Below are 14650 nucleotides of genomic sequence, written 5' to 3' on the forward strand. Positions count from 1 at the left end.
TAAAATTGTTTAAAAATGACATTGAACACTGATATTTTGTTACATTTTTTGCTTGATCAATTTTTGAGTCACAATACTCAACAACCAAACAACGACAATACACTTTGTAAAAACAGTTATCGGTTTGCCAGAGTTGAAGACGAAAGAATATGCAGGAATGGAAAATATGTGACCTTCTTGTGTCATTTCTCCAGCTGCAAGCTTCTAATGAAAACCCTGAATACGATATGGTTGAGTGTCAAAATGGTTATTGAACTAAAGTCAATTAAAATATGTTTCTGTGATAATAAAGGATGAATTCACAACAGTTCAGTTTTGTCCGAGATCCTGTGAAAAAATTGAGGAATTGATGTGTGCAATGGTGCAGTCTGGTGCAATCTGAAAGGTATTTTTGAACTTGATGTTAGAACACCCCGAACGGGGTGCAAGTGAGGGAGGTGTCCCCCTTCTCGCATCGAAAATTTTGAGAAATTGATGTGTGCAATGGTGCAATCTGATAGGTATTTCAATTTATTTCTCACCAAAATTGAGAAACCCCTTTCTTTCTCTCCGGATTTTGAGCAACCCCTTCCCTTATAGCTTTCAATTTTTGAGTGGATTTTTGAGTGGCCCCCACCTTATATTCCTGACACCCCTAGGCCATAAATAATGACGGCTTCCTGAGGGAATAGGAACGTCATTACAATGGCGCATGAGAAGACAGCGTTTGACTTCTTAATAATTGGAGCTGGTAGTGCTGGCTGTGTACTCGCAAACCGAGTGATGGAAGATGAAGGTATCAGTGTACTGTTACCTGAAGACGATCCTGGAGATACGAAACTTGAAATCCATATTCCTATGGCAAATGGGTTTAACCTTGGTACTGAAATAGATTGCTAGCGAGTTATTTAACACGGTCAGAGCCCACTTTGATGATCGGCAGAACTAATTAATATGGAGGGGATTAGAAAGGGCAATTAACAGATAGGGACTGTTTTCTTTGAAATACTATACAGAGATAGCTAGGGTAAAGTAATAGGCACACACTAGACACAGGTTAGGTTTGTATAATGAAAAAAGAAGTTTAATACATGTCATTTATTTATCATATTCATAACTTCTACACTGTCGTTTAATCTGCAAATGTAATCTCACCTGCTTTTCTTTGTAAGTTACAAACTTTTTTTATAAGTGATTTGTAATATTGCGACATTCAGCTATGTGGCACCTAACACTTTTGAAAAATTTGAAAAAAATTAAGATCCAATTATTCCAAATTAGTTTTAATCATGCTGTACATAGATAGTACATCGATACAAAGATACACACATACACAATAGATAAATATATAAATAGACACAACCATCCATCCATCCATACATACATGCGTACATAAACGCCGAGACAATTATGTCATTTACGGTTTTTTATTTATACTAAAGGCCCCAACTCAATCTTACAACTTTAATACATTGTTTCACTTAAAGCCCCAGTACTGCAAATTTTTGATAATTTTTTCATTACTTTTATTTTATATATCAATTGCAACTTCTTATTCTACTCCCCAAAGAATGTTGAAACACCTGCTATTTAGCTTGTCAACGTATCGTTCAAATGTATAAAATGCGTTTTTATTGTTTACATTTGAATTATAGTCCGAACCAGAAGTCACTTTTCGACAATAACAATGCAGTTTACAACCATAAGGGCTGAGTTGACAAGTATAATACTGTGTGTATCAACATTCTTTTGGGAGAAGAACAAGTAAATATTGTTCACATTCAAAATACAAATGATGAAATTATCATCAAAAGTTAGCATTATTGGGGCATTAAGGTTCCTAGACAAGAAATTGACCTTTTTAATCTAATAATTCTCTGGTGGTTAATAAGCTCAGAACCCCGTTAATTATACATTTTCTAAAGTCTAGATGTAGGGGATCATTTTGCTAACCAAAGGGTCACCATTGTTTATATAACTATCACGTGAAAGGTAATTTGCATAACCTTTTAAAAATCGGTTTTCCGTATGTTTTGTCTAAATACTTCATAATATCTGACTCAAACTTTCTGGAATGCAAGCTGTCACAGCGCTTTTCAAAGGAGTGTCTCAGATTTTTCATATCTTGCTAAGTTTTTTGGAGCACAATTTTAAAGAAATCAACTAGGCTTTAAGTCACCCTTCTGGACGTTTTTTCTGGCATAAAAATTGTTTTAGAAGGTTTAAAAAAATTCTGAGACACATTTTGGAAGATCCTTAGGACAGCTTGCACTCATACAAATTTCAGCAACATATCTCAAAGCATTGAAGCAATATATAGGGAAAACCGATTTCCAAAGGTCATGCAAATTAACTGTCACGTGATAGCTATGTAAACAATGGTGACACTTTGGTAACCAAAATGTTTCCATATATCTAGGCGTTCCGAAAATATGTAAGTTACGGGGGTTCTGAGCTTACTAACCACTAGAGAATCGTTAGCTTAAACGTCAATTTCTTGTCTTGGAACTTTAAAGTGATTTCAAAGACTGAAGAAAATATGGAACTCCAAAACCCCGCAAAGTTACATTTTAACTCCGCGCGATTCAATTTTTCGCTCGATTTTAATTTTGTGTTGTATCATGTACTAGCTTTTACATATTAAGTTGTTCGATTTTTTGGAAATCAACAGATAGTCCATTCGGCGATTGAAAAGATCACGCAGAGAATCTGATCTCGCTCAAATAAACCTCAATGATTACATTATAGAAAGATGTAAACATAAATAACATGCAGATGATTGCTATTTTTAATACTTTAGGTTATTTATATCTACATCAACGTTTACTGCAACGAAATGAATTGATTGAACAGAGTCGCTATGAATCTTTTTAGGTTCAAGTTTATATTTTCCCTACCTTTCCTTTAGTATCTATGGAACTAAGTTTGCCGAAAAATGGACTGTCCTTTAAAATTGTTTAGGGTATACTTGTTTGAAGATACTTGTATATTGTTTGGGTGATTTTATATATTGTATATATTAGTATATTAGCATGTATTGAATATATTGGTATATTGTTTGCTTTAGCCTTCTGTTACATAATGAATTATGCTTTTGAGAAGATTAATAAAAAAACGAATTTGATAATAAAACTATTACAATCATTCGCTATGCGGTACAGGAGCAGAAGTTTAAAAAACATCGATAATAATCATCAAACAATTACAAAATCCTGCGATGGTCATTTTAGAGTTTACACAAAAAGGGCACGCAAGGCAAATGCGGTAGTGATAATGGGTTGTACGTTCTCAGCTCATAATCGACACTAGCACTACAGATCTTGTTTGATCAGATCGGCTCCTTTCTCTCCAATCATGATGACTGGTGCGTTGGTGTTACCAGAGGTTATATGAGGCATAACAGATGCGTCTACAACACGAACATTGTCCAGACCTCTCACTCTGAAATGAAATGATAGTGTTGCTGCTTTTCAATGCGAAAATTTTCGTTAAAATCATCACATAAATATCGGAACACATTGAACAAACACCTTTGCCCTATGACTGTATTTGAAGATACAACATTGTGTCTGTTAATTGTCATTCTGAAACTAATTTTAATTCAAAGTACACACTTTAAGATGTTGTACCCTTTCCGTGGAACTTTACATCGAAACAATGTCAAAGTTAATCTAAGTTTGGGCATGAATTACCTTAGAAGATTAAACTGTCCCTTCGCTCTTCCTATACCCAAATTAACATTGAACAAATATTATGTACTGTTGATATAGTAAATGGTACAATCGCTAAAACAATCGCAAATTACTTACAGCACTATGAACTACTCATACAACTATGCACTACTCTTGTAATCTTACTTCAGAGATGGATCAACCACAGCTTTTGGGTCATCCTTGGCTCCCATTTTACACGTGCCACAAACGTGCCAAATCGTCGACGTCAGGTGGCGAACGACGTGTTCCCAATATTGGTCACTATCAACCTCATGAGGGCAGTTGTCAAACTTGAAATAGGTAGGTGTAATTCTGTCGTATTACAAAAATCACAGGACAGAGAATTAAACTCTCAACTGTAGCAGTAAATACACGTCTGGAAGTTAGATTTATACTGCTGGAATTCATATTCATTACTCACTGTCTGTCTGTCTGTCTGTCTGTCTATCTGTCTGTCTCCGCTTGTTTGTCTGTCCGCCTCTCTCTTTCTCTGTCTGTCTGTCTGTCTGTCTGTCTGTCTGTCTGTCTCTCTCTCTCTCTCTCTCTCTCTCTCTCTCTCTCTCTGTCTGTCTCTCGTCTCTCTCTCTCTCCTCTCTCTCTCTCTCTCTCTCTCTCTCTCTCTCTCTCTCTCTCTCTCTCTCTCTCTCTCCCCATTTTGATTACATTATATAAATATGCCTTACCCAAAATCTCTAAAAGCCTTTGTGGCCGTAAGCTTCTGAATAAAACGTACTCCCTGCAAGAAGATAAAATTAAAGTGAAGACCATTACGTTGTATTTCCCTCATCAATACATCACAGTTGGTTACCAAGGTTAAATCATAGTGTTTTCACTTACCCCTATCATTGTTTTTACGTCATCAGGGTCTTCAAGGTAGTGCGGATCTATTAGCGGATCGTCAAGCGGGTTTCTGCTCTTTAGCTTCAAGTCACCAACACTCTTTGGATGTAGCAGACCGGGCAGAAAATTCAATCCTTCTCTTTCAGCAATCTTTTCTTTGCTTTCTGTGAACTCTAGAGCTTTGTCGAACCTTTATCCAATTTAAAGGTATACTCCTGTCATTAAGTCGTTTTTAATAGTATTTAGATCGGAAAAGATAATTTAAAAAGCATCTCATCCGTAATTCGTAAATTTGTCACAACTTATTTATCTTAAAATCGAACGTTTACGTGTGCACAAAAAATGAAAAATTCTATGATGTTTATTTGTCATGTGTAACATGTTTTGTTTGAATAATATTATATAGCCAAGGGACAAAATACATTTGTTAATTTCAAGGCATAAACAAAATATTACCATTACTAGTACTGATTAGTGTTCAATTATTGGTTATAATCACAGGGGTTTCATGGGTCTGTGATATCCTTCTGCCATCCTCAATACAAATCCTGTGATTACTGTTGTAATTGATTAATTATCGTACTTACTCATCTGCATAGTTACTGATTTCTTTCTCATTAGGTCCAAAGTGATGGTAAAAAGGGGAGTAGAAAACCTGTATATCTGGCCAGGGGATATCTTCCTGTTGTAAGGAAAGTAAATGTCAGTTAATGGGGTCATTATCTTTTATAAATGCAGCGTTAAAACAGCCCGACGTTTTCTTGGCAAATCTCATAATTTTAAAATTTAGATGTCTAAGAATGTACCTTGTAATATTTCTTAGAAGCGAAGTCTGTTTCCGTTACGTTTATTACATTTGAGCTTTTTATTTCTAAGGCTCAATACGTTTTTTGTGCTATAATATTTCCTGAAAATTCCTTAACTGCCTATACACAGGAAAAAACTATGTGATACCAGTCTGACCTAATTTAGTACACGCCTCGGAATTGAAAGATTGAAACTTAGCAAAAATCTTCCGAGCGAAAAAAGTTACACCACTCCCCCTCACAAACAACAGTAAAAATCACGGGGCAATATTTGGTAGAAGAGAAACAAATTACCCAATATTTTACCAACACACTAGAAATTCAATATGGCTGCCATCCATGTGTTAACTATGTGGGGTAGGAAAAAACTTTCCCACTCTTTTAAAATCTTTAATTATTTGCGAGCCTTGAAATGATTCCTAGCAATTGATAGACAATATCGTATAAGTTTGAGAGTCCAAATATTTAACCCTTAGACGCATTCTATTTCAAATTTAAATTCTTTTTTCTCTGGATCAAAATGCATACTTTGAAGTACTTTGTATAGTGACCCTGATTTATATGCTTAATTGTGAAAGAAAGAAAAGTCGCACTTTTTTGAAAGAAAAGTGTCTGCAAAGGTTTACAAACTTTCTGTTTCGAGACGTGAGCAATCTGAAGCTTTATCTGGCACTAAATGTGAAAACTACCTTGGTCTTGATAAATCCGGCGACTTCAATGGCATTTGTTGTTAGGCAATCCTGCAAGGAATAATGGAGAAGTTTTGCTCACCTTCTTACAAAAATAAATCTGACATAAATCGGAAACCATTGTTTCAATAGAAATTTTTTAAAGTACTTTCAGCATGGCACAAAATTCAGTAAATTCCGATCAGACTCGAACTCACAGGGAACGGCACCAAGTCACCTAGCGAAGACGTTGCATTCAAAAACGCTCGGCTAAATCCCACCGTGCTGCATGGTGTAAAATCCATGAAGCACTCTCTCATACACATTCGCTATCATACATGGCACACTGACTTAATCATAGCAATGGTCACGTCGGTGAACTGAGCTCAGGCAGCTTCGGGAGCAAATTTGTCCACAAAAAGGTTGACAAAGTCAACAATTTACGTTTCTTAAACTTTTTATCAAACTTCTCGTAAAAGGTTACGTTCCTAGTATTCAGTTCATGAGGACTCTTTTTAAACACAAGCGTCTGCATCATATTCTTTGCACACAGTGTGTAATGGAATTTTTAATGTCTGGCGCAACATCATTAAATCCTGAGACTTTAGTTTGAACCGATAAAAATGACAAGAAGCCTTTGGTAATTTCTTCAAAGAGAACAAAATCTTCAGCGTTTGTTAAATTATTCACTATATTTTTTCTCATGTTCGATATGTTTTACTTTCCATTGCCATGCTTTAACGTGCGTTTGCATTTGCATTTGCGGTCTACAGTCTACTGTCACTTTTTCTGAAATGTAAGAATAGAAGGCTCTATGACGTAATTTTTGTGTATGCACGAAAGTAGATTTCACAAATGTACATGTAAAAAGTTTATCTCTACACTAGGTTTATATGGGAAGTTGTTATCCTGGTGTGCTATGTTCCAGAAAAAAACTCATTTATCAATTGTCATCGACAATTATCTATTTAAACATACTAACCTTTGCAATCCCGCCTCCACTTCCACGATTTCTCATTATAATCATGATATGGTCCTAAAGTATAATTGTAAAAAATATCAATTAATCAGACACATAAGAATAACTTTGCAGGTAGTTTGGTGAGTGCAACGTTGTGATTATTAACTCATTTGCATATTCAACGAATTTCTGTAACGCTACTATATATATCAATACTGAATGTACCGATTCTGACTGGACTTGTTATATTCAGTGATCATACTTAGGTTTACCTCGCCTAGTGAAGAAATGCATTAAATGCCTTTTCATAAAGTTTGTAAGCGATGTGTGATAGCGTTTGTGCGCGCGTGGACGCTTTACGAACTCTACAGCATGTTGAGGGGTCGCAGTACGAAAAATTGTAACGAATATAACTCGGTTATTGAACCATTCTTTTTTAAAGGTGAGGATTTAGCAAGACGGTGTTAACTGTGACGTCTTTCGCTAGGTGACTAAAAGAATTTACTCGAGAATTTACTGACTTTCCAGCTCACGACATTGTCTTTATTCGCTCAATAATTGCACATGTTATAACTTTCTGTAATGAAGCCACATAGTAAGACTGAACATTTGATCCGTTTTCTCGGGTATATTGTTTATTCTTAAAGTAAGTTGTGTAAAACATTAGACGAGTGCGACACATAATAATTAGCTCATTTTCAATTTTATTATTTGCATTAATAGGCCATAAATCGAAACAGAATGCATTGACATTGATCATACTCTTTAATTATGCCGAAACTCTGCTTTGTACGACATGCTCATTCTTGGCCTATTTGCATATTTCAGGAACTACGTTAATTAAGTCATCATATGTCAGAATAAGTGACTGCACTGAAGTTGATTTGATTTTTAAAATACATTGGTTTTACTGAGATTTCGTCATGCTTGACGTTGGATTTAGTATGGCCTACCATTATTTGCTCATTTGCATATTTAATACCTTTCAGCATAGACTATAGACCCCTCTTCTGTCTATGCTTTCAGTCATTGGGCAGAATACTAAATCTGAATGCAATGACTTTGAGCCGTGGTCTACAATCTACTGTCACATTTTCTAAAATAATATATATGGCCATTGCATACGTTAAAATAAGAATTTATATAACATAAACGAACTTGAACTCCTGTAATAAGTTTGTATATAACATAAACAAACTTGAACTCCTGTTATATTCTCTTCTTTGCCATATTCTTAAAGCATTGCTCTTGGCACACGGTCCAACTTGTGTCTAAGTTTGGATCAATATGACCTATGCTACCAGCTGGACGAAGTCGGTTGCTCAGTTAAAAGCCTCGCAGCTAAACCTGGTTTTTGTATAAGTTTTATAACAAAATGATAGACCTACAGTATACTTAAAGTTTGGATTATCTTTGCTCTGAACTTTACATTATTTACATCATTAGTGTTTCAGCGCATGTATTGGACTAAAATTGGCGTTCGTAGTTTAGCACCCTCTTGTAAAAATTACTTTATTTGGAAAATGTATGACGGTCCTCTGTTATGAGCTAAACATAGACACAACACAACACAATCATTAACCAGATGACGCCTGGTGTAAAACAAGCTATGCCTGATTTTTTGTTGATTTCTATAAAAATTGTATTTTGATACTCACCTGCATGTTTTCACCAACTGGTAGATCGCACAGCACAGGTATTCCTAATTCTTCCAGATGAGCCTTTGGCCCAACACCAGATAACATCAAAAGCTATTTGTAGACGAGAAATCGATTAATACCGTCATTTACTCAATTTACTTATTCAACGCGGTAAAAAAAGATGCAGCTCAAATTAACAAACAACAATATCTTAAGCGACGCCATTGAAAGTAGAAACTCTGAATTCGCACGTTATGCATTTTTCAAAATACCCCCAGGGACATGTTAACCTTTAGAAGTTTTGAAACTATACCTCCCTAGCTAATATTTACTTATGAACCAGACACTTAGTACGTGCTGCACAGTACGTACCTGGGGAGAAGCTACGGAACCAGCCGATATGATCACTTCCTTATTCACATACACAATATCATTTTTTCCACTTTTTAGGAATTCTACAGCAGTTGCCTTCTTCTCCTCGAATACAATCTGTAAGCATATCACAAAGATAAAACAGTGAGTTTCAATCTACATACCATTCGCTCCTCATCGATCGCATCGTCACTACTCTTATGGTTATATTCACTGTCACATAATGGATTCTCATCTAGCCAGGTCCCAATAACTTTCTCTGACTTTGCGTCGCTACTTAAAGCGAAGTTGAAGTGCCGAAATGTCAAACGTTATGTCGAAAAGTTATATTTGAAGGAAAGTAACCGTTTCAAACACAACTCATGAACACTGTACAATTATTCTCATACGTAAAATGTAGGCGAAGCAACAAGGCGAATTTTGAAGAAATAGATGAGATACATGTATGATGGTGGAACATCTTTTTACCTTCGTTGCAAGCGTCTCTGTCCAAACCGTCAGATTAGCCCTCATCTTTGCCGGGTTTAGAAAACCGACGGCTGTACTGCATCGTTTGCCGTCCTTGATAGTTGCTTGGAAATAGTTGAAGCCAATCTGAATATAACAAAATGGAAAAGAAGGTCAAGTATACCAAAAACATAGAAAGATTGTAGGACTCTCCATACACTTTATGTCAACACAAGGGTGAGAGTACTAGTTGAATCGAGTACACACTGCAGGAGTTATACAGCTACAGGACATAAGGCTTTAATAACCCACGCGAGTAAATGTATTAATTCCATATAGTTGGTTTTACACTTCTGAATATTCTTGTATCATTAAGCGGACTTCTCTATTTATTGTCTCATGTGAACAAGTAAGAGAACAATTGGTTTCGAGGCCTAGTCAAATGATTGGTTGGTACAGGAAAGTCCACCCATCAGTATTGCCGGAGTATTCGAAAGGCGTACTTCGTTGCGCAACGTGCTGACGAATATTCAGAATCTGATACCAGTTTCAAATAGCGCTAAAATAGATTAGAACAGTGTGATGACACGGTTGCTGATCAACACATTAATTTTTCTTTTACAAATTTTGTATCAAAGATGGGCATGAGGTTACACTGTGAATGGCCATCTTGCTCGCACTGTTGGCCTACATATTAAAAGTGTACGTAATGTGCACTTTACGGAACAGATCACTGAAAGTGTGACCTCTTGCAGATTGAAATGTATGACCGCACTGTAAGTTACGCTAGGTCAATGCTAGCAGTATGAACTCCTTCAAGAACATGTCTGATCGATACGAACTTACTGTGGAACCTTAGACCTTCACCATCCCATAATGTTGCCAATTATCCAAGAGGGGTGTGCAATTATCTGACAGGATATCTATTTCCTTATTTGAATTGAACTGAACTGAACTGAACTGAACTGGACTGGACTGAACTGAACTGAACTGAACTAAAATAATTGTTACCAATTTCCATTTACATCAAGTTCTTCTAAGTGTTATTCGAGGTCATTGGTATTTCATGCTCACCTGATCAATGCCATTATTAACATCCTTTACCGCTAATCCAAGTTCTTTAGCTGTAGTTGATAGAAAGGGAGAAAAAGTATGAACATCTTCCCAAGCTTGTCACCCTCTGGTTTACAATAAAGTTTCAGAAACGAATATATCTTATCAAACTTAAGTTAAAGATTTTGCTGATGTGTTACAGTCTAATGATGAAAAACAATGACGCATTCAAAGACTTATAAAAGAGATAAATAAATAGAGTAGTATAATTGCATACCTCCTTCCATAACCACTTGGCTAAATTTGCATGTTGGTGTTACGTCAGACACGGTTAGAGGTCCCCCTTTGTTATGGTATTCAGTTTTTAAGTACTCCTCACTGGGAAAATGAAAATTACAACGGGAAAATTGAAAAACAAGTTATTTACTTTCATTGGGCTTGATTTCGGTGCTCTTTGCAAACTTGATCAATTTCAATAAGATTTACCTGTACTATTTTGGCCTTTTAGCGAGAGGCAAGCTACAACAAACCAGATGTGAAGTGAATGTGCTCACGTGGTTTACAACAAGTTCATTACATAGTAGTACATTTCACAGAACAATCAGATATCTGCATGCAAGATCATTGTATGTAGCAGGCTTCATCAACTTTTGCTTAGTACTCTCGAAGTTAAATCACTTATTACAAAACTTCATGTGATATGCAAATAAGCTGTTTTTTAACTTGGCTCTGCTCAATTATTTATGGGACAATAAGATATCTAGCAGATCAACATCTGTAGCACGTTTCATCAAATTTAATGCTGTAATTTCGGAGTAATATCACTAATTACAAAGTTCAATAATCATGCACGTGAACCTTAATTAACTTGACACTGTTCAGTGCTTCACACTACAACTAGATATTTATCAGATCAATGTAGCAGGTTTCACTTTATTTGGTGCTCTAATTTTAGAATTATATCACTAACTACAAAGTTCATGAATATGCAAATGAACCCCTAATTAACTTCACACGACTAAATGCTTTACAACTCGGTCGGAACTGTCAGATCAGTACCTGCAGGAGATTTCATCAAATTTGGTGCAGTTATTTTGGAGTTATATGACTAATTGCAAAACTTTATTAAATATGAAAATAAACTATTTATTAACTTGCCCAATGCTGCCCTATGCTTCTCAGTACAGTCAGATATCTGTCAGATCAATATTTGTAGCAGGTATCATCAAATTTGGTGTAGGAATTGAGGAGTTATATCAGTAATTACAAAAGTTCATTAAATATGCAAATGAGCAGGTAATTGACATGACACAAACAATATCATAAAAATATTCTGAGATTGTAATCTTTGAAAAGTTTCATGAAATTGTGTGCATTATTTCTTTATATACGTTGACACGGCCATTACAGTCTCCAAAGGAAACCATTGTATGAAAAAAACCCCGATAGTTCATAACTTCGTTAATGTCAAGCCACACTAACCAAAATCTAATCAGTTTTTGCAATTAGCACCTGTCCTCAAACCTGACTTGAATCCGTTTAACCGTTTTTGAGTTATCGTATAAACAGACAGACCCACACACTAACACCGACAGACAGACAGACAGACAGACAGACAGACAGATAGACAGATAGACAGACATCGCTACGACATTAGCTTACGTGTGTGAACACGTGAGCTAAAACGGGACAATCGTGTGTAACAGTCGAGTGAAAAGGTATATTTGCATACGCTATTTCTTTAAATTGAAAATTATATTCATAGAATTTAAATGGTCCAATACAAAAGGAAATTACAATTTGTGAATAGATCTTTACGGTGTCGTTATCCTACGGCATTACAACAATCAGTTTAATCTCTCCTACTCCTCCAGGGTATAATAATCCCCATCCGTGAGTGAAATTATGACCAATCAGAATGGCCATTGACCATAATTTCTAACTTCAGTTGTCAATGTTAACGTTCTCACAGTGTCCTATATATCAAATCAGACGCTGTATAGCAATGTTATTATTCAGTTGAAATGTACTGATTTCCTTAGTATTACTTACTTTGTATTGTTTTCCGATTTTAGAAAATATGGCAGTACTTCATCGTAACTCCACCCTTCGGCTCCAAGTCTTGCCCATGAGTCGTAGTCTTCTTTGCATCCTCTAACATACTGCATACCATTGATACTGCTCGATCCACCAAGAACCTACATTTTATAATATTTGATTAATTCTCTCGCTGTGATATGATGAGGACGTCAGTGTACATGTAGTAGGAGTTTATGAAATGGTGGCAATAGGCGTTGGCTGAGAGGATAAGCGCAGTAATGGCCGATGGGCATTGATGCAATCATAGTCCAGTGTGGCACTCATATTTGATCATTCATATATAGTGACAATGAACGTGAAACAAGCTGGGCTTGGTCAACAAAGGGTTATAATTGTGCATTTTACAGGTGGAGAAAGTTATCAATACAAGGTCATGGTTGAATGGCCTGTGAAAGATGGTGGACTGGTGGGTCTCTTTCTCCGCGTTACTTGATTATAAGCTGCAATCATCCATTGACTCTCTACCCTAGCTGTCAAATATGCCAAAACTAACACATTGCCCGGAGCTTTTTTACCATTAATGCCACATTGTAAAGACTTTATACTTTTTTCTTGCGTATTGGTGGAAAATGTTCTGGAATCACAGGTGATGATAACTTTGAGCTTACGCATTTCTATTATCGTAAGTAAAGTATCTATTGCCGAATCATAATTACTCTGATCAAAAATGCTCATTAAACTATCGTAGTTTGCTCGCATGAACCTGTCCTTTGTAAAATATGATTTTTTTTATACAAAGGTACGTCTGCCGCTTGCACAGCAGATGTCATAAATTGAACCATTTCCTTCCTGACCTTTCCCTTGTTCCACACAGCGCGATTATCTTTCATGGCGAAACATGCATGCTTCTGTGGAACTGTCTGTAAGAGACCATAAGAAATAGCTAGCTTCAGTTCAATGCAATACAGTGCACACGTGGTACCTTTAAGGTTGACCTCATTACCATTCACCCATGCCTGACAAAGGTCATTTGTGTCCGTCGTACATGTTCAATGGTCGTGAACAATTACTGGCAGTCGAACAAACAGCCTGTCAAATATCTAGACATGTAAGGAATGTGCTAGTGTAAAACATTTTCATCATATTTAATCTTTTGATGTACTGACAGTCGTGGCCATCTGATTATGGTAACTTAGATCAGAAGTTCAGCGCAGAAGTAAAGATCAAACTTTTATTTTTCTACAGATCCTTCTAACATCAAAAAGTCATTCTTTGTCCTGCAAAGGCGTTAGACATTACCTTATACTGCCAATCTATTTCAGATTACCTTATACTGCCAATCTATTTCAGTACCAAGGTTAAAGCCCGTTGCCATTGGAATATGGATTTCATGTTTCGTATCCTCAGGACCGGCTTCCAGTAACAGTACACTGATACCTTCATCTTCTGTCAAACGGTTTGCGAGTACACAGCCAGCGCTGCCAGCTCCAATTATTACAAAGTCGAACGTTTGCTTCTTGTCTGCCATTATAGAAGTGACGTCAGGTTTAAAAGTTCACCACAGGTAGTGGTCCACACTCCAAACAGTGGCGGCGCTCTCACTTCCGTTTCACTTCTGCTCCCGCTTTCACCACTGCCACCGGTGACAAAAATGTGGTGATTTACCACATTTTTACGAAGGTCGCTTGATTGCAAATTTCAACAATGTCATGCTCTGTATGGCTATATTTAATTTCAAAATCAAAGAATAAAGTATAAAACGATGTCTTTATGTTGTTTTTTGTCGCATATTTGCGAAAATCGTTGGACCTACTTTTCGCGGGTGAATGTGTCTGATACAATAATGTGACTGAAGGGTGGCACCGAAGCAGACAACTCTTACGGCACTTTCATTTTTCAACTTACTGCATGATAACACACTTTGGAAAGTGAACAAGTACAATGAAACATGACCACATCTTGAAAACTGCTGCCAGATAATGGCCAGCATTGAAATAAACTTTACGGGTGATAACATAAAAAAATTATTCTCATATAAACTTTCAAAACTAGCAGCATTCACTGATGAGGAAAAAACTTTTGTGTCTTTTGTGTAAATACATTTTGAATGGCTGTATTTAAATTTTATTTC

At 36.3% G+C, this 14650-nt stretch overlaps 1 protein-coding gene across 2 annotated transcripts; it reads right to left on the reverse strand.

Annotated features, from left to right (window-relative positions):
• Nucleotides 1-1387: 1387 nt before the first annotated feature.
• Nucleotides 1388-14134, reverse strand: LOC139116877 (alcohol dehydrogenase [acceptor]-like). Of its 2 annotated transcripts, none has more exons than XM_070679606.1 (15): nt 13847-14134; nt 13374-13439; nt 12532-12677; nt 10757-10857; nt 10501-10550; nt 9448-9573; nt 8980-9096; nt 8626-8718; nt 6989-7042; nt 6028-6078; nt 5120-5214; nt 4530-4722; nt 4376-4428; nt 3837-4004; nt 1388-3420 (listed from the first exon to the last, which is right to left on the reverse strand). In XM_070679606.1, exons 1-15 carry the CDS (start codon nt 14045-14047, stop codon nt 3291-3293), a joined length of 1644 nt encoding a protein of 547 aa, XP_070535707.1. In that variant the 5' UTR covers nt 14048-14134; the 3' UTR covers nt 1388-3290. The 2 variants fall into 2 exon arrangements, with proteins under 2 accessions (XP_070535707.1, XP_070535710.1); XM_070679609.1 differs by having other exon boundaries at nt 13819-13853.
• Between the last annotated feature and the right edge of the window lie 516 nt (nt 14135-14650).

This window comes from Ptychodera flava, chromosome 18 (assembly GCF_041260155.1).
Source record: "Ptychodera flava strain L36383 chromosome 18, AS_Pfla_20210202, whole genome shotgun sequence".
Classification (NCBI taxonomy): Eukaryota; Metazoa; Hemichordata; class Enteropneusta; family Ptychoderidae; genus Ptychodera; species Ptychodera flava.